The following is a 21,456-nucleotide window of genomic DNA, read 5'->3' as shown; positions in this document are numbered from 1 at the left end:
TTTTGAGCCTGTAGTCGAACCCACAAATGCTGATGCTCCAGAAGGCCAGTTTTATCGCTTCTTTAATCAGACAGTTTTCAGCTGTGCTAACATAACTGCAAAAGGGTTTTCTAATGCTCAATTAATTAGCCTTTTAAAATGATAAAAACTTGGATAAGCTAACAACGTGCCATTGGAACACAGGAGTGATGGTTGCTGATAATGGGCCTCTGTACTCCTATGTAGATATTTCATAAAGCTATACGTCATTAATGATGTCTACACTGTATTTCTGATCAATTTGATGTTATTTTAAAAATGGACAAAAAAACAAGGACATTTCTATGTGAACCCAAACTTTTGAACAGTAGGTATATCCAATTGATTCTTGAAGAATATAACTTATAAATGCCTCATGAGCTTAGTTCAACTGTCAAAGCCCACCAGAACCCAAAATAAGTGTTTTACTCCAATTATTATAAAACATGGTAAATGTAAACAAACACTGTATAGCCTCATAACATGGTTAAAACAATCACTTTGATATCATGGATGGTCAGTCCTTGCATCCATTTCTGGGTTATGCTCAGGTAAAACAATTTGGGTAATCTATATTTCCATATGTCCAAGTCCAATTCTTGAAGATCAAGGGGTATAACATTTATTGGAATGACTGGAATTCTGATAGAACTTAATCATATGATAATATGTAGTAGAAAGTGATGGTTAGAAGAAGTCTACATAACCACCCATAAAGTAAAATTTTACATCCATATAGGTCCAGCTATATAAACATTACATTAATTTATCCTGCAATAGATGTCGTTCAATTTGTAACATACATTTTTGCCTTCTTAAAATGTCTCTTAAGGGGAACATAATCTAAAAGTAACAGATTACAATTTTGGACAAGTAACTGGTAACTGTAACAGATTACATTTAGAAAGTAACCTACCCAACCCTGTCTGCAACCCACTGAGCGTGGAACAGTGTGATTGCTTCAGATAGACATCCCAGCCCAGGGGCTGAGAGGAGAGGTGAGGGGGGTTCTTGGATGAAGGTGCGTCTGTACTTACCACAGTCTCCTTGATGGGCGGGGGTTTGGTCTGTGGGCTGGGGATGAGGATGAAGGTCAGGTTGCCGTGCATGTCGGCCAGGATGTCGAAGACCTCGTTGACGTCCTTCCCTCGGATCTCCACTCCGTTGATCTCCAGAACCTCGTCTCCTTCATGGAGCAGCCCGCTGCGCTCCGCCGCCCCACCCTTCACTATGCGGCTTATTATCACGCTGTCCATGTCGTTACGCACCGTCGCTCCCTGCCACACAGACAGTGGAGAACAGAGGTTAGTGACTGTGCAGATACAGGAGGGTTTAAACTTTGTTAGGTAGAGGAGAGCGATGTTGGCGCTGTCTGAAAAGTGTACAAGCGGCTAAATTATTGATTCCTCCCGTCCTCGAATCCTTGCAACACTCTCAAAGCCTCTTCAACACTTGAAGCCTCTTCTCCAATAAGTTTTGAGAGAGCGGGGCAAGACGTTGAGTAAACAAAAGACAGAGGGAGTCAAGGCTTTAACAGCTTGTACACTTCAGACAGAGTCTATATCTACTCCTATGTTGATTCATGACAGTGTGTTTTACAGGGGTCTCTCTCACCAGTGGGATGTCCCTAGCCTTCTCGATGCAGACTATCTTGACGGTCTCCCCTCCCCACTGGGTGAGAGTTTCACAGTGGTCATCTGGGGTCAGGGGCTCCAGCTGCATCTCCTGCTCCGCAACACAGTCATGGGCCAGAAGCACTGCCTGTGGAGGGACAGGGGACATCGGGTTCGTCAGCCTTACTGGGTTAACTTTTAGACACGTAGATGCATGGACACAAGCATCCACACACGCACAGAGACCTGTATCTAACAGTACTGTAGTTATTACTTCAGAGCCCCCTGCTGTTCTGGTTCTGGTGGAAGGAAGACATCCAGGAGGACAAACATTACAAAATAAACTTTCATTTCAGTAAGTAGTAACAGAATTTAATTTAATAATTTTCCCTGAGGGACAGCAGGTAAATAATTTTCCACTCCCTCCATCTGCCCCTGGGGAGAAATGCCTGGTTAGTTACCTCACTAGGTCTACCTCTATGGCAACCCTCAAAACAATACAGGGACACTGGGACAGGTTAAACAGAGATGCACGTTACACCGGACACAGGTTATACTGGCACCCAGATGCACCGCCATTAAAGTGGTGCAGAGAAACACAGGTTAAACTGAGACACAGAAATAGACAGAGTAGGAATGGATGGAGGCCTCACCTGGACATGTGGGGAAGAGAGCAGGGTGTTGAGCTCCAAGCCCTCCTTGTGTTGGCTGTTATAAACCATAGACTGTACCTGGAGGACACACCAGAACACAGGAAGTATAAGAAAGAGGAGCAGGGATAGGACACACAAACTTGAAAACACATCTGATGATTTACACCCGTTCTCTCAGATCAAAGAAACTGACCAAAACAGAGGACAGCAGCATCTACACAGGAAGGTCGGACAATCTGTCACGATTCTTCCCACCTTGATTCAACAACTTTTTGGTTGTGGGGTGCTTTAGAATGGCCCCAGCAGCAGACCATGTTAGAGTAAGCAGTGAGACGGGCCCGGGTTCAGCTTTGGTTGTGTTCATTAGGGCACGCAACAGAACACATTTGAAAACGTTTTGCAATGGCAAGTCCAGATAGTCCTTCCATGTTTCAATACATTTTCTTCTAATTGGTGCCTTATGAACACGACCCAGTTTGAGTGCAGTCAGTCAAACCAGAATCGCTCTGGAGCTGACGTCACTGGGACCAGGTTAATGCAGTCAAGGCAGGGGGGGCCTGACACTAAGTTTATGGAGGTGGGGTTATACCAGGGTGGCCCAATGGGGGAAAATAAAAACCTTCTCACTTAAGTGGTCTCCTCCAGACCCTAGGCTAATCCCACTATGGTGTTGTGGTAGTATTCCAGACTGACTAGGTAGGCAAGGCGCCGGAGCAGTTACCCCTCCCTCACAAGATGCCTGCCTCACCTGGGACAAATTTAGAGATTTGCTTCCCCCCCCCACAGTAAAGACTACAATAGCCACAAGGCTGTTGATAACCAAAGCAACCATTCCTGCAGTTTTTTTAACATAGCAGTCAACCTATTTCCTGTAGTCTCAAATGATTTAACATTTTGTTTCATGTAATGATGTTTATTTTCTTATATATTAAATAATGTCATTAAAATAAGTTGACTCCCCCACATCAGTATACCTGGATGCACGTCACAGGAGGTTGGTGGCACCTAAATTGGGGAGAATGGGCTCGTGGTAATGGCTGGCATGGAATCAGTGGAATGGTACCAAACACATGGTTTCTAGGTGTTCAATACCATTCCATTTGCTCCTTTCTGTCCATTATTATGAGACGTTCTCCCCTCACCAATCTCCTGTGATGAACATGTATCAACTTTGAAACATAGGTCTTTGTTTGGGCTAATGGCTTGGCTAATATGGCTTCTAGCACCTGGCACTTGGTAATAGCCTACCATTTACAGCTACCATGTAGATGTGTTAACTAGCTTAACTCAGCACTCGCCTCTTTTCCACCAAACATTCCTCTGTTCATTGAGCAGCAACGCTGCGTGAGCTTGGCGGTGGAGACCAACTTCAACGCCGAGCAATTCGTGGCCGTCATTTTTCTTGACCACTGGGATGCTTTATTTTGGCTATATGAACCCAGCATGAACCGGAAGAGTTCGCCCATTGGTGTTTGTGACTCTACCATAAGGTACACAATTGGTGACATGGTCCACATAAGGGCTGGCCAATAGAAAACTCCCTACATACTGAGGGCACAACATTCAAGGCTGAAACACCTCTACCATTGCTGTTTAAATAAGGCCCAAGTTGATCTTGGAATAGGGACCATTTGGCATGGGAAAGGTATGTATATTATAGGGCAATGTATTCCGTCCACATGCATACACACGGGGCAAATTCTGGTATTCCGACCCCATTTAAGCCCATTTTCTCCCATTTGGTGCCTAAATGAAAAAAACGGTGGTGGCTCTGGCTGGTGTCAGTGAGTCTATAATGGTGCAGGCAGCAGCCTCAGAGAGACAGAGACGCCCTATTGTGAGTGTCCTGTCTTGTCCAGGTCAGTGAGTTTCAGTTCTACGTCTGGGCTCTAATGATGGTGCTTGAGTACAAGAGCTGTTCTGTGCTGCTGGGGCAGAATGAGAGAACAGGAAAACAACAATAAACAAGTTTATTATTGAGTCTCATTAACACTTCTTCACACTACAGCGATTCCAGGCAACGAGGCGCTCTCCTCAATCAAGTGTCATTAGTGGACAAAACATTCAAAAAGTCATGTGGTACTTTGATGTGGTTTCTTGCCCATTAAAAACTTCTTACACTGAACAAACTCTGCTGAACTTCAACTGGTAGCAGGTCGGCTACCTAATTTCGGCAACATTTTCCACAACTCCTACAAGTCGTATTTGATCGCTTGTGTGTGTTTGTGTACATGCGTGTTTCAGTGTGTGTGTGTTTGTGCCTGCCTTAGTGCGCGTATTCCTGTCATTGTGTCACACAGACCCTCCTCAGTCCTCACTTTTTGGCCTGTTAGCTTGGCCTCAGATCAAGTTTGATGTCCCCCTCCCATTTCCTTTTATTCTAGATCCCACGCAGTCTGAAATGGGTCTAAGACCAGTGGAGGGGTTGATTTGGAAGTGGGTATACAGGAGAATTATTCTGTATTATTGGACCCTCAGCCTACATCCTCTTCCCTAGCCCTACTCAGTATGCTCCGGGTAGACGTTGCCCACAGGCAACAGATCCTAGGATCAGCTTACTCCTCCACAAATCCTACCCTTAACCATGTTGAAGAAAACACTCTGGATCCGTGTCTAACGGAGTCTTCCGCTTTCCTCATGAGCCAGTTTTATTTTTTCTTCAGGGCAACATCTGTAGGCACAGATCTAGAAGCAGTTTACCTTTCGCAAGCCCTACACTCAACTATAACATAGTAATACTGCAAACTGACTTGATATCACCATCTGAGTCTCAGCTCCTGGACCAGGCTTTAAGGGCAGTGTGTGGGGACGGGCGGGCTGGGTCGGTTCATGTGCTGCTGGGCCAGCTCTGTAAGCACAGCTCTATGATCAGCTAACCATAACACCCCAAACGGACTCCAGAGCAGGACTCACCTCTTGTGCCAGGCCCTGAGCGCGGTCTGTGTGTGGGAAGGGTGGGCTGGGCCTGTTCATGTGCTGGGCCACAGCGTTGTGGATGTTGAAGGCCTTCTGGAAGTCAGTCTTCTGGACCAGCTGCAGCACCAGCTCCACGTCCTCCTGGCTCTGGGCGTCAGACAGGCAGTGCTGCACCTGCTTTAGGGACATCAGCAGCTCCTCCAACTCTGTATGCAGGGAGAGTGGGGAAGGGGGAGAATCAGACATGCATATGCTATACAGATAGATCAACCATACATTACACAACAGCCAGAGACAAATGCTCAGATTCAGGAAAGAATTACAGTGAACTCATACAGGGATTATGGTCAAGACAGAACATTTATATCAGTGATACAACTCCAAAATAATCATCATATTCTTAAACCTTACCAGCTCTCTCAAATCCAGACCCCTCTCTTAGACATATCTGTCCAGTCTAACTAAGACCAAAATAAGGAGACGGTCTGGTCTGCGTGTGTGTAAAAGGGAGTATCTAAGTGGGAGGTTAGTCATCTCATCTGATGGAGGATCTACTGTCACGCGCCATTGACTTCACGGAGTACCTTCTGTCCTACATTTTGTTTTCTTAGGCTAGGCCCAGGCTATATGATAGGTATCATTTCAATACATGATTAACTTGGCAGGAGGAATGGTAGGGCAGTTGAAAGACAGGAGATGGGGCTGAAAAAGAAAATAAATGACAGAAAATGAAGGGCCAGAGAGCAGCCATTGCAGCCTGGGTCAGAATGTTTTGTAACAGAGTTTTTAATTAACACCCCCCCCGAGGAATGCTGCTACCTCACGTACCACCTCCTTCCTGCTCTCACTCCCTACTTCCCTCCCTCAGGCTCAGTCTTTCCCAGACCCCAGCCTCCCGATCATCAGAGAATTAAGTGGGAGTGAAGTAGGACTCCCTCAGAGAGCTTTAGAAGAAGAATGCACTGACTACAGGCCTAGAGTGCTGTGTGTGTGTGTGTGTGTTTGGTCTCATTCATAAGCCTACCTGGAACAGGAAAAGTGAACTTGTGTTAAGAGTCTGAAGGAAAGCTAGACAGCTAGAGGCCTATCCTGAATTCCAAATCGACCCTACCCCCATAAATCTGAAAGGAGTGTCTTAAGCAAAATAGCACTTTCTTCACCTTGTTTTCAGAGCATACATTTTACCATTCGATTTCAGCAAGAGACAGCCACTTGCTTGTTAGCACTTTACCCTTGCTAGTGCTCAAGGCTAACGCCAAATAACTATTCTGTTCAGAATCACAAATTAATAGAACACTATTATATTGTATGGCTTTGTTAAGAGTATTGTCATACTCAGTCCTACTCACCCAGTAGAGTAGGGCCCCCCAGGTTGGGTGGAAGTCCCATGGGCCCTACGGGGCCTTCAATGGGGTCGAAGGTGGGGTTATCGATGCCCACCTTGGGGTTCTGAGATAGCTTCTTGAGCCGTATGGAAGCATTAAGATCTAGCTCCTGTCTGTTCCTGCCATCCTCCTCCCTCCTCCTCCTCAGGTCCTCCTGGTGCTGACGGATCCTCTCCAGCTGGGCAGAGCGCCGCACAGGCAGGGTACGAGCACCCAGGTCCCCTGGGCAGTCCACTGCCATCTCCCTGTGCCACTGCTGGGGCTCCTCCTGGTTCGACTCGCCTCCTCCACTACCTCCGCCGTCTGACTCAGTCACATGACCGTTCATATGTGATGTGGTCATCATTGCCACCCCTGTGCCTCCTCCTGTGTGTGTGTGTGTGTGTCTGCAGGTGGCTGGCTGGGGGAAGCACTATGAGGGGTGATCTCTGCGTGTCCTGGGCCCGGTGGCCATGACACCCTGACTCACTACTGATGACTCAGCAGATGTTGGGATTCCAGGAGAGGGGGACACCTGAAGAACAGGAAGGGAGGAAAGGTTAGTATGGTACAGGAATGCTGTCACTCAGACAAATCACAACATGGCACGCTAATGTGCATACTCTACACTACCAAACATTTAAACACAAGCAGAGAATTTGTAGTCACTCACAATTCCACCAAAAATAATGAGCTTCTTAGACAATCACACACCACTCCTCCCCAGCCCCCAAACCCAATGTCGAAAACCTCTACCCACAATCCAATGTAAACAACCTAACACACTAAGCGGAAGACAGAAATTAAGCTATTTATCAGCACAGACCTAGCTACTATACTACCTTCCGCTCTGCTGCTCTCTACAGGGCCCTCCCTCTCTCCCTGTTTACCAGCTGGTTGAGACAGCACAGACCAAGGACGCCATTATCGCTCTGTTATCACCTTATATTACACACGGTTTTAAACCAAACAAACCTTAGCGCCCTCTCTCTCTCACTCACACACAATTTCAACCCTTGACCGACAGACATTACTCCCCTCGCCAACAGATCTCTCACACAAAGGGTAAGGAGTGAAACATCTCTGCAGTTTTACCCTTCAATCTTACACATTAGAAGTAGGCCTCATCTAAATCTTACACATTAGAAGTAGGCCTAATATAATCTTACACATTAGAAGTAGGCCTAATCTAAATCTTACACACTAGAAGTAGGCCTAATCTAAATGGTACATATTAGAAGTAGGCCTAAAAGATAATCTCAATCATGCGAGTGGGGTCATGACTGTTGGGTCACCTTGCACTGTATCAGTATACAGAGAACACATTTCAGTAGGACACACTTTGTCACCTCAGGAACGGGGTTTGACACTGCGACCAAAACCGTCACATTTGCGACCGTTTGACTTGGCAGTGCAACACACTTTATTTTATTGGCCGCAAGGGTGCCAGTGACATTTTGGTTCACAAATATTTGAATACATTTTTTTAATCAACATGATTTATTCAAACAGTAATGCGCAAATAAGCAAAAATCAACCAACTTTCTGAAGAGGCGACATCGGCACAGAAACGCCCTTGTGTGCGCAGGGCCTGTCTATACTTTGTGTAGCCATATGTGATGCAAATGATAGCTTAACCGTCTTCGGTTAGGTGGAAAGGCTAGCAGAATCATGATTGTTTTCCGCATCAGTCCAGTTTTGAAAGTGCGCTACAGACATAGGCGGAGTGGCCATAAGCCAAGCTTCCCCTAAAGTAAAATTAGCAAAATTATATAGCCTACTCCTGTCTAAACAGAAATACATTTAAAATAGGATACTACACCAGAAAGCATGATTTGAAGAAAGGATTATCATCTTCTTTAAAAGAATAAGCTGTGGATTGTTTTAAAATCGCATTGCCTACAGTCAGAAGGGACCGCAATTTGTTGAGTTGTGACTGTCAGTGAAAAGAATGGCATATCGCAATATTTCATCATAGTTTGGAAAGCAAATATTTATTGCTGTAAAGAGAAGACAATGAAGACTAATCTCTTTCATTGTTAGGCTTCTGCTCAATTTAGTATATGTTATTGGCACCAGCAGAGAGCATCAACCTTATCCCCGGTGAGTTCACATAACCAACAGAGAACATTGGATATTCAGTCATCATTGTTCGGCCAGTCTACATTTTTCCCCATGTATTTTCCCCATAAATAGACATACCATGTGTTTTAATAAAATAAACTACAGTACCAGTCAAGTCTGGACACCTACTCAAGGGTTTTTCTTTAATTTTAACATTTTTTACATTGTACAAAAACAATGAAGACATCAAAACTATGAAATAACACATATGGAATCAAGTAGTAAGCAAAATAGTGTTCAATCAAAATATATGAGATTATTCAAAGTAGCCACCCTTCGCCTTGATGACAGCTTTGCACACTCTTGGCATTATCTCAACCAGCTTCAACTGGAATGCTTTTCCAACAGTCTTGAATGAGTTCCCACATATGCTGAGCACTTGTTGGCTGCTTTTCCTTCACTCTGCAGTCCAACTCATCCCAAACCATCTCAACTGGGTTGAGGTCCCGTGATTGTGGAGGCCAGGTCATCTGATGCAGCACTCCATCACTCTCCTTCTTGGTCAAATAGCCCTTACACAGCCTGGAGGTGTGTTGGTTCATTGCCCTGTTGAAAAACAAATGATAGTCCCACTAAGCGCAAACCAGATGGGAAGGCGTATCGCTGCAGAATGCTGTGGTAGCCATGCTGGTTAAGTGTGTCTTGAATTCTAAATAAATTCCCAACAGTGTCACAAGCAAAGCACCCCCACACCTCCTCCTCCATGTTTCACAGTGGGAACCACACATGTGGAGATCATCCATTCACCTACTCTGCATCTCAAAGACACAGCAGTTGGAACCAAAAATCTCAAATTTGGACTCATCAGATCAAAGAACAGATTTCCACCGGTCTAATGTCCATTGCTTGTGTTTCTTGACCCAAGCAAGTCTCTTCTTGTTATTGGTGTCCTTAGTGGTTTCTTTGCAGCAATTTGACCAAGAAGGCCTGATTCACAGTGTCTCCTCTGAACAGTTGATGTGGAGATGTGTCACTAACTCTGTGAAGCAGTTATTTGGGCTGCAATCGGAGGTGCTGGTAACTCTAATGAACTTATCCTCTGCAGCAGAGGTAACTCTGGGTGTTTCTTTCCTGTGGCGGTCCTCATGAGAGCCAGTTTCATCACAATGCTTGATTTTTGTGACTGCACTTGAAGAAACTTTCAAAGATCAGAAATTTTCCACATTAATACATGAAGGTCAGTCAAAGTAATGGACTGATAAAACGATCTACTTTCACCTCTAATTTAGATACATTTCTGCTTATCATTTTCAACATTTAGGTAGGTCATTATAATTTCTGACATGGTTTGCCATTTGTTTGTCAACTATAGTTCAACACATTCAGCTTCTCTTATGTCAACTTGTTGCCCTAGAAGACAAAATAAAGTAGTACTCACCAGAATAATGTATTTCGATAGATTACTAATGCATTCATTCTAACACCTGTAAAGTTGTCAGTTTCGTTTAGGGACCGGGAAAAAAAAACTATTTTAAAAGTGGAAAAATTTTTCCTGTGCAAAATGTCCAAATGTCATCCGTTTGACCGGTTTTAAGGAAATGAAAAGCTGAGAAAACTATGAAACATGTTTCTGACTTTAGTTCCTCTTGGATACATATTGTGTGTGGTTGGAACACTGTCTGCTTGAATAACAGTGTTACACTCACATTCCTATTTTCTCAAGAGAAGCTGAAAGAAATCACATTTTCCCACTCCTGTTCCTGTGACAAAATGAACATTAGTTATATCATTTTACTGCAAGAAATGCATAATTCTGCAGGAGTTAATATTATATTACATTACGCTACATGTGAGTTTATAGGCCTACAGTCAGTCACTATTCCATTTAACCCATACGAATTTAAATTAGGAATATACTGTTTATTCATGGGTTCAGGGATAAAAGTGAGAGGAATATCAAAAGGTACATGTAAATTGCTTATCCTGGAATTGGATAAGCCATTTACAATTTTTTGTTGAAGTGATATCATTTTGGTATATCAAGTATAGTTTTTTTTATTCTGCTCTCTAGATCAGTGGTTCCCAAACTTTTTATAGTCCTGTACCCCTTCAAACATTCAACCTCGAGCTGCATACCCCCCTCTAGCACCAGGGTGAGCGCGCACTCAAATGTTTTTTTTTTGCCATCATTGTAAGCCTGCCACACACACACTATACAATACATTTATTAAACATAAGAACGAATGAATGTGAGTTTGTCACAACCCGGCTCGTGGGAAGTGACAAAGTGCTCTTTATTTAGCCATCTTACATATAAAACATTTGTTAATCGAAAACTGTGAATAACTCACCACAGGTTAATGAGAAGGGTGTGCTTGAAAGGATGCACAACTCTGCTGTATTGGAGAGTCTCAGTCTTAAATAATTTTCCCCACACAGTCTGTGCCTGTATTTAGTTATCATGCTTGTGAGGGCCGAGAATCCACTCTCACATAGGTACGTGGTTGCAAAGCCATCAGTGTCTTAACAGTGAGATTTGCCAAGGCAAGAAACTCTGACCACAGCCCTATCCAGAAATCTGGCAGTGGCTTCTGATTAAATGATATTTTCACAGAGCCGCTTGTTGCAATTTTGATGACTCTTGTTCAGATATCGGTGGACTGGAGGTAGTGCATGAAAGGGATAACGAATCCAGTTGTGTCGTCCGTTTCACCCAGCTCACTCAGGTGCTTCACTATATCACATTTGACATTGTCCGTAAGCTTGAGTTCATTTGCACACAGAAAAAATTCAAACCAGGATGGAAAGACCTGTGTGTTGTCCTTGTTAATGCAGACAGAAAATAGCTCCAACTTCTTAATCATAGCCTCAATTTTATCCCGCACATTGAATATAGTTGGAGAGTCCCTGTAATCCTAGATTCAGATCATTCAGGCGAGAAAAAACGTCACCCAGATAGGCCAGTCGTGTAAGAAATTTGTCATCGTGCAAGCGGTCAGACAAGTGAAAAGTATGGTCAGTAAAGAAAACTATGAGCCCATCTCTGAATTAAAAAAAAACTTGTCTATACTTTGCCCCTTAATAACCAGCACACTTCTGTATGTTGTAAAAGCGCTACATGGTCGCTGCCCATATCATTGCAAAGTTAACCATTTGTACTGTAGTGTCCAAAACATCTTTCAAGCGGTCAGGCAATCCCTTGGCAGCAAGAGCCCCTAGGTGGATGCTGCAGTGTACACAGGTGGCATCGGGAGCAACTGTTTGCAAGCGCGTTTCCACTATGGTTCCTCCTTTAAAAGTTGCTGCGTACTGCGGTGCAGCTTGCATGGTGCTGCAGAATTCTATGGTACGTTATTAAGTGTGAACCACTGGTAGCATTAATGCATTAGTGCTAGTTTGACCACCAGAGGGCATCTTTGAGAAGCATTTGATAGCCTTCAATAATGGCTGAACAAGAGAATGTGGGCACACGGGAGACCGGGCTTCAATTCCCCGACAGAGAGGAAGCAGTAGGCTGTCCTTGTAAATAAGAATTTGTTCATAACTGACTTGCCTAGTTAAAACTTCTTGAAACTAGGGGGCACTATTTTCATTTTTGGAAAAATAACATTCCCAAAGTAAACAGGCTATTTTGTTAGGACAAGATGCTAGAATATGCATATAATTGACAGCTTAGGATAGAAAACACTAAAGTTGACAAAACTGTAAAAATATTGTCTGAGTATAGCAGAACTGATATTGCAGGCGAAAGCCTGAGAAAAATCCAATCCGGAAGTGACTCATGTTTTGAAAGCTCTGCGTTGCGATGCGTCCCTATTGAGCAGTGAATGGGCTATCAACCAGATTTCTTTTTCTACGTATTCCCCAAGGTGTCTACAGCATTTTGACGTAGTTTCACGCCTTTATGTTGAAGAATGAGCGTAAGCGACTACATTGCGTAAGTGGTCACCTGATGGCTCTCAGAGTGATTCTTGCGTAAAAGACAGAGGTAGCCATTTTTCTCTCTCGGTCCTACTGAAAAGCCAACGTTTTACCACGTTTCTGTCGATATTATGGAGCTAATTTGGAATATTTTTCGGAGATGTCGTGACCGCAATTTCTGGTCGATTTCTCAGCCAAACGTGAAGAACAAACGGAGCTATTTCGCCTACAGAAATAATCTTTTTGGAAAAAAGGAACATTTGCTATCTAACTGGGAGTCTCGTGAGTGAAAACATCCGAAGCTCATCAAAGGTAAACTATTTAATTTGATTGCTTTTCTGATTTTCGTGACCAGGTTGCCTGCTGCTAGCTAGGCATAATGCTATGCTATCGATAAACTTACACAAATGCTTGTCTTGCTTTGGCTGTAAAGCATATTTTCAAAATCTGAGATGACAGGGTGATTAACAAAAGGCTAAGCTGTGTTTCACTATATTTCACTTGTGATTTCATGAATAGGAATATTTTCTAGTAGTATTTATGTCCGTTGCATTATGCTAATTAGTGTCAGATGATGACAATGCTCCCTGACCCGGGATGGGTAGTTATAACAGGTTAAATGAAGGTTACACTAAGTGCATAACATTTCTGCACCCTAATTTTCCAATTCTAGTCTAAACAATACCCAAACGGAGATTAAGTGAAAATAAAAAAATCTCATTGATTTACCAAGACCAGTCCCCATGCTTGTCTCAGAGCAGCGTGAAACGGTGCTGAAATAGCTATAGGCTATTGCTTACAACTTCAATGTGCTCTTTAAATGAAGAAGACCTACTCAACACTAGTGAGACTCATGTCACCTACGGTAGACCTACAGTAGCATGGAAAAATATGACATGACTCTCTGCCAATAATTACAGAGGATATTTCTGTAATTCAGTGATATTTATTCCCATAGTAATCCGTTATGGATCCATAACTAAATAAACATCGGCATTTTTAAAGAGTATTTTATCATTATTTTATTAAATGAAAGCATAAAGATATCATTATCAGTTACATTGTTGTAGTTTGAACATGCAGACTGGCGCTAAGAACAGAACATTTCCCTAGTTAGCACCATTATTAGTGCAATGCCCCTTAAATATTTGACATGATTTAATTTTCAAATAATGTTAAATGAGTGAGAAAAAGGCCATTCTTGAACATTATTACTAATTTGTAAATAAAGCCAGTTTGTTATTTTCTGTAGGTATAATACTGAAGTCGTGCATAATTATCAGTTTCTATTTAGGTTTATGTCGCCCATTCATTGTCATTCATTGTCAGACACACAGTGGGACCCAAAAGAGCTGCTGTTTGAATGAATGAATGAATGCTTACGAGCATGGTGCTGCCTACCACCACTCAGTCAGACTGCTCTATCAAATATCAAATCAAAGACTTAATTATAATATAATTAACACAGAAATACAAGCCTTTGGGCATTAATATGGTCAAATTTAGATGAAATACGGAACCGTTCTGTATTTTATCAAAAAGGTGGCAACTTTAAGTCTAAATATTACGGTTACATTGCACAACCTTCAATCTTATGTCATAATTACTTAAAATTCTGGCAAATTACGGTCTTTGTTAGGAATAAAAGGCCTTCCAGCAGGTCGCAACGAGCCAGGCGGCTCAAACTGCTGCATATACCCTGACTCTGCTTGCACTAAACGCGAGAGAAATTACAATTTCCCTAGTTAATATTGCCTGCTAACATTACATTTCTATTAACTACATATGCAGGTTTTAAAAAATACATTGATTTTAAGAAAGGCAGTGATGTTTATGGTTACGTACATTATTGCAACAATTGTGCTTTTATCACGAATGCGCTTTTGTTAAATCAAGTTGATCAAGCTGTGAGTCGATAAATTAACAGGCAACCCCATTGATTATATGCAACGCAGAACAAGCTAGTTAACCTAGTAATTACAATCAACCATGTGTAGTTATAACTAGTGATTATGTGAAGATTAAACTGGTCTTATATAAAAAAAACAATCAATGATAGCTAGCAACTTACCGTGGCTCCTTGCAGCCACAAGGTCATTCTGATGCTGCATTCACGTAACAAGTGGTCAGCCTGACACGCAGTCTCCTCGTGGATTGCAATGTAATCGGCCATAAATCGGCATCCAAAAAGGGAGATTACCGATCGTTATGAAAACTTGAAAATCGGCCATGCCGATAAACTTCGAGTGTAGGGAGCAGTATTTTCGTTTTTGGCTAAAAAACATACCCATTTCAAACTGCCTATTTCTCAGGCCCAGAAACTAGAATATGCATAAAATTGTCAGATTAGGATAGAAAACACTAAAGTTCCCAAAACTGTCAAAATATTGTCTGTGAGTGTAACAGAACTGATATTGCAAGCGAAAACCTGAGGAAAATCCAACAAGGAAGTGCTGTTTTTCCTGAAAGCTCTCTGTTCCATTGGATGCCTTGCCTCCATTTAATGGGATATCAACCAAATTCCTTTTCATATGGCTTCCTCAAGCTGTGAACAGTCTTTAGACAGTTTCAGGCTTTCATTTTGAAAAATGAGCGAAAAAGAATCCATCGCGTCAGTGGGTGGCTGGGTGCCAGCAGAGTTTTTCATGCGCAACAGCCATTTTCTCTCTCTCTCCTATGGAAGAATCTACATTCCGATTGACATATTATCGATTATATATTGTAAAAACAACCTGAGGATTGATTATAAATAACATTTGACATCTTTCTACGCACTTTACGGATACTATTTGGAATTTTCGTCTGTGATGTCGTGACCGCTCGAGCCTGTGGATTTCTGAACATAAAGCTCCAAGCAAATGGAGGTATTTTGGATATAAAAATAATCTTTGTGGAACAAAAGGAACATTTATTGTGTAACTGGGAGTCTCGTGAGTGCAAACATCCGAAGATCATCAAAGGTAAGCAATTTAATTTATTGCTTTTCTGACTTTTGTGACCAATCTACTTGGCTGCTAGCTGTTTGTAATATTTTGTCTACTGAGAGAGATGTGCTTACATAAATGCTTGGATAGCTTTCGCCGAAAAGCTTTATTGAAATCTGACACACCAGGTGGATTAACAAAAAGCTAAGCTGTGTTTTGCTATATTGCACTTGTGATTTCATGAAAATTAAATATTTTTAGTAATTTAATTTGAATTTGGCGCTCTGCAATTCAGCGGATGTTGATGAAAATGATCCCGCAAACGGGATGGGTGCATCAAGAAGTTAATCGGTCGACCTCTAATAATCAGTGCTCTAACTCCCCCCTGCGCTGGTCTGGAGCAATGAAGTGGTGATGCAGGGTACCGTACTAAACCACAAATTACCTCTAAGACCCTCGGCGTAAGCTCGCAACTTTTAAAGGAGGAACCACTGTATTTCTCAATATCATGGCTTTAGCGCCAGCAGTACAGATAACACATCTTGACCACCAAAGTCCATTTGATGTCACAAAGTTGTCCAGTACTTTAAAAATATCCTCTCATGTTGTCCTGGTTTCCAGAAGAGGATGTCTTCCTTAATTGACCCCCATGAACGTAACGGACATATACCAGGAGCTGTGCCAGGCCCGCCACGTCTGTTGACTCATCCAGCTGTAACACATATAATTCACTGGCTTGTATGCATAGCAGTAAGTGTTACAAAACATTTCCTGCCATGTCACTGAAACAGTGTTGTTTGATGAAGACATTGTCTGTATAGTTTTTGGGCCTTTTACCCCAGCATTGCCCCAGCCATATCCGCGGCAGCAGGATGAATTAAGTCCTCCACAACAGTATGGGGCTTGCTTGTCCGAGCCACTCGTTATCTTACCATATAAGACGCTTCTAGCCCCTTCTTATTAAATGCTATGTTGCTTTTATACGTCTTACTACTCGAAAGTCATCTTTATTCTCGCTCAAAAAACTCCTGTGGCTTATTTTTCAAATTGTCGTGTTTTGTTTAAATGCCTACGCAAGAGTGAAGGTTGCCCGCGAGAGAGTAACGGTTAATGTGATTGGATGTTAATTACTTGACTAGGCTACCTATATTTAACATTGGGTTGTTATTTCGCTGAACACTAGATGGGTTTCATTTTATTTTTGGCAGTGAAACGAGGCTACTAAGGCGAGAGCTAAAAAAAAACTCACGCAAATGTATAGCCTTGTTGGAAAATCTAAATGTACTGTTTGAAAATGCAAATATTTTTTTTTATAGTTTTGTTTTTAAAATGTGAATCACATTTTTATTTGGCGTACCTCCGACGGCATTGGGAATACCTGCTCTTGATGATTTGTCAGAAAAGAACACACGGCACTTTGAAATCTGCAATAGATTTTGCACTTAATTTGAAGTCTTATCTGTTACGACAAATCTATCCAAATAAAAGGTAAGGACACAAGGGAAAGCTAATTTAAAAGATGGACGCCAATGCCATCCTCCTCTCTTTCATGTTGCCGAAATGGTCTATCACTGTCATACAGTACACGCTTTTAGTTTTTGTTGTCCTAGACTACCTGGCTAAAATGCTTACATTCATTATTAGCCTGGTTCTGTATGAAATGCAGGCACATTATAGGACACAAGCCATTATCATTTATCATTATTTATTCATTTTTAATTGCTGCGACCAAATCATGTGCTGGTGCCATCAACTGAAAAAGTTGGTAGCACCAGTGACCCAGTGGAAAAGGTTGGTTGTCTTCCTGCAGGGTTCTACACCAACACCAGCCAAATCAAGTGTCTCTCTTCCCCTCCCACCCCTCATTCCCACAGGCCCAGCACTGGTCACATGACCCCGGATGCTAGGAGAATAGATAACCTTTGTCCCTCCATCCGTGGATCTGCCCCCCTCCTCCACATGCCAGTCACATTCCTATCTACGTAGTTAGTCCAACTCCGAGCTGGACACAAACACAAAACTCAGGCCATGCCCTAACGGGCTGTGCATCACAGACACTTAGTGTACTGTTTTAAGAACAAAATAGACATGCTGACGAGAAAACGATTAACAATATGTACAACAAGCACTGAAGGTCCCCATTAGTAACACCAAGTCCACAAAGAACACCCTAACCGCAAAGCAGCCTGTAGTACTCCTGTGTGTTGGCTGGTTGGACACAATTAAATCTGCTCTGTCATCCTAACCTCCGGGCCCCTCCTTGTCTCACACAACCCCCCTACTCTTTCTTTACACCCCCTTTTTTCGTCTGGGCGCCCCCTCTCTGCATTGGCTTCTCTGTTGTGTGGAGATTACTGTGCTGCAAAAGTCCCAGACACATCTCCATGACAACAGCTTTGTCAGCGGGCGGGAGGTCCCCACTCCACAGCCCTGAAAAATAAGGAGGCAAAACACAAAGACAAACACACACTCAAGAAGAGGGTGGACTGTCAAATAAGGAAGAGGAGAAACATAGGACCCTATGTCCTTACCCAAATGTTGGTTGATTAGTTGGTGCTCTATAGTAGTAGATCAGCTGAGGGCTCTCCTCTCTGTATATAACCTCCAGGTAGTGGGTCTTCTCCCAGGCTGTGGATCAGTGGCTATCCCCCTCCTAGGATCAACAGGCAGGCACTCAGTCAGCTAGCGCAGTCAGGGGGAACGGAGGTGGCAGGGGGGGTTGGGAGCACTGGTGTGTTTCGATTCCTCAAGGTATTATGTGCTGGAACTGTGAAGGTATTTTTTTTTATTATTGTAGAAGGTAGTAGTATGGTGAATCTACTTATGAAGATATACTGTTGAAGTCGGAAGTGTACATACACCTTAACCAAATACATTTACACTCAGTTTTTCACAATTCCTGACATTTATACTTTGTTAACCTCTCTGCGCACGGAACCCGCTAGCGGGCTGAAATTCCACAACATACGGTGCTCGCTACATAAATAGTCATATTAAACATTCATGAAAACACAAATGTCTCACATGTATCGAAAGCCTAGAATCTTGCTAATCCAACTGCGTCGTCAGATTTAAAAAAGGATTTACTGCGAAAGAATGCGATGCAATTATCTGAGCATAGAGCCCCATAATTTTTTTTTAACCAGCACAGGGGTAACAATCACAAACTGCATTAAAATAAATAGTTTACCTTTGACGATCTTCGTCTGTTTGCAATTCCAATGCTTATTGTTACACAATGAATGATCTTTTGTTTGATAAAATCTGTTTTTATAGCCTAACACGAAACATTTTGTGAACCGCTTGTGTAGTGAATTCAGTCTCATTCCATTTGACGACTCATTCCAGGTAAATCACCCACACAGAAAGTGACTTTTCCAGTCATGTTTGGTTTCACTGCAATCAACTGGTTTGTTTGTAACACAATCAAACCTGGGGCCATTTTGCGGGATGTATTGACTGAAAGAAACCGATTTGAAGACAACAAGTAATGACATCATTGTGCACCAATGATTTGCCCGCTGTTTCGTTGATTGACTGTCTTTTAACCCAATGACCACTGATCGTCTTGAAATCTAGCTGTGTAGATAGCCAATGAGCTGAGCTAAACGGCAATATGCCATGTTTATGTGTTGCAAGACCAACCCATGTAGTAAGCTCCAGCGTAAAGAGAGTCATGCGCTGTTGAATTTTCATACCGGAAGAAGCTACGCATATTATTGTTTGGTGAATGCACAGATTCAGCTGTTTATATATCAATCATTATGGCGACTAAGTCAGGGAAAGCTAAATCTAAGTCTAGATATACAGATGTACACACAACTTTAGAATAAATTGATTGGGAAGGTGAGACAGAGATTGTTGTAGGACGCTTCATTTGGCGATTGTGGAGGAATATTTTTTGAACGGGAGAGGACATCGTTTGGGACTGGTAAGTTCTTATCATGCTAATGTCCTTGTTTGAAATTAATAATATAAAATGTGATTTTTTATTTATTTTAGAAGCAATATATAAACATTTAATGTCATCAAATGTGAGATGCGTGTGTCTGCCGCCCCACCCCAACCCGCATGAAATAGCCTATTTGAGGCTGTTGAGGAGAGTGCAGGACCACATCAATGGCCAAAGTGAAATGGAGACAGTAGATACAGCTGGTCTGTCATAATATAATAGAGACAGTAGATACAGCTGGTCTGTCATAATATAATAGAGACTGTAGATCTAGCTGAAATGTCATAATATAAAAGACAGTAGATCTAGCAGGTACTAATAATATATTCAACCTTCAACTCTCTCTCATATATATATATATATCTGTTTATTATACCTGTTGATACAGGGCTCATATCTGAAACTATTCTAACTGAACATTTTCTTTCACAGTGACACTGACTCCGAATGGGAGTCTTATCCGGTGTCCTGTGTGAATTTAATTCTCTCTTTCTCTCTCTCGGAGGACCTGAGCCCTAGGACCATGCGTCAGGACTACCTGACATGATGACTCCTTGCTGTCCCCAGTCCACCTGGCCTTGCCGCTGTTCCAGTTTCAACTGTTCTGCCTGCGGCTATGGAACCCTAAACTGTTCATTTTTACTCGAGGTGCTGTCCTGTTGCACCCTCTACAACCACTGTCATCTCCACCCGGCACAGCCAGAAGAGGACTGGCCACCCCTCATAGCCTGGTTCCTCTCTAGGTTTCTTCCGAGGTTTTTGCCTTGCTAGGGAGTTTTTCCTAGCCACCGTGCTTCTACACCTGCATTGCTTGCTGTTTGGTGTTTTAGGCTGGGGCTATATAAATTGATTTGATTTGAGAGAACTGAGGGTCATCCAAATATTGAAAGTGTGTAAATAGTTACCCATGTTATTTTGTAAATGTATGGGGTGTTAGAATACCATTTTGGCATTTTGTATATAGTTATTTGTTTCAAAATGTATACCTTCACCAATTTGGCCACATTTGGGCTACTTATGTGGGACACCTGGGTGACTTCGTGATAAATGTCATGTAGCACACTCATTTTGGAAGTTATCATTCTGAAACTTTGCACAAGTACTGTTGCCCTCTTGTATTTTTCACTGAAATTGTCGCCATCATCCTGTTTTATCTTGTTCACTTTAAAGATGATGATAAAACAATGAAAAAAAACATACGTTTTTTTCTTTTTGTATCTAAACCAGATCTATTGAGTGTCATTCTCCTACATTCAATTCACATTTACAAACTTAGAGTGTTTTCTTTCAAATGGTACCAAGAATATGCATATCCTTGGTTCTGTGCCTGAGCTACAGGCTGTTAGATTTGGGTATGTCTTCAGGCGGAAATTGCACAAAGTAGGGGGGGAGCTGCAATTAACAAGAAATTTGTGGAGTGGTTGAAAAACGAGTTAATGACTCCAACCTAAGTGTATGTAAACTTCTGACTTCAACAGTATGTAGGAAGTTGCCCGAGGGAGAAAATATGACCCACTTCTGAGATGTCACTCAACTGCTGAAATCAGAGTTGGGAAGAACATAACACAGGCGCACGAGTGTACACACACGCGCGCACCCCCCGCCCCGCGCTGGGGCCTGTGCTGTCTCAGAGGTCAAATCGTCCTTGTGCCAGTAGAAAATAACCATGATGCAAATTGTAAAAATGCAAAACAGCCTAGGAACACCATTCCTGAGCAAAACATAAGGGACCTATTGTTAGGGTGTGTGATCACAGCGTAAACGTCAAACCTTATTACATTTGAAGAGTGAAGGAGAGGGTTAGATAAAGGGCGCCTGTCCTGTTTGATATCGGAGGAGCAGGAGTGTACACAACAATCACACACAATTTAAGTTAAATGTAACAATTTCTACTAGATAGCCCACAAAGTATGGTAAACAAACACCCATAAAAGACTGGATGCAGTCAAATGTTGGTAAGAGGGTGGCACGAGCCATCCCATGGTTGTGGGTTTAATGTATGGCCTATCAGAAACATACACGCACCCAATT

General features: G+C 42.4%; 1 protein-coding gene across 4 annotated transcripts in view; it reads right to left on the bottom strand.

Annotated features, from left to right (window-relative positions):
• LOC112261563 (protein PALS1) overlaps positions 1-21,456 on the bottom strand; it is a 54,423-nt gene that overhangs the window by 9,578 nt on the left and 23,389 nt on the right. The window contains exons 2-7 of one of the 4 annotated variants that reach the window (XM_024436996.2): positions 18,005-18,240; positions 6,550-7,099; positions 5,198-5,406; positions 2,285-2,362; positions 1,633-1,779; positions 1,056-1,295 (exon numbers count right to left, since the gene is read on the bottom strand). In XM_024436996.2, coding sequence (XP_024292764.1) covers positions 1,056-1,295; positions 1,633-1,779; positions 2,285-2,362; positions 5,198-5,406; positions 6,550-6,931 — 1,056 coding nt within the window. In that variant the 5' untranslated portion in view covers positions 6,932-7,099; positions 18,005-18,240. Of the gene's footprint in view, positions 1-1,055; positions 1,296-1,632; positions 1,780-2,284; positions 2,363-5,197; positions 5,407-6,549; positions 7,100-7,237; positions 7,327-18,004; positions 18,241-21,456 lie in introns of those variants that run through there. The other 3 variants (XM_024436997.2, XM_024436999.1, XM_024436998.2) reach the window with 3 other exon arrangements.

Source organism: Oncorhynchus tshawytscha, linkage group LG11 (genome assembly GCF_018296145.1).
Source record: "Oncorhynchus tshawytscha isolate Ot180627B linkage group LG11, Otsh_v2.0, whole genome shotgun sequence".
Lineage (NCBI taxonomy): Eukaryota > Metazoa > Chordata > Actinopteri > Salmoniformes > Salmonidae > Oncorhynchus > Oncorhynchus tshawytscha.
The sequence above is the reverse complement of the archived record's forward strand: the minus strand, read 5'-3'. Positions and strand labels throughout refer to the sequence as shown.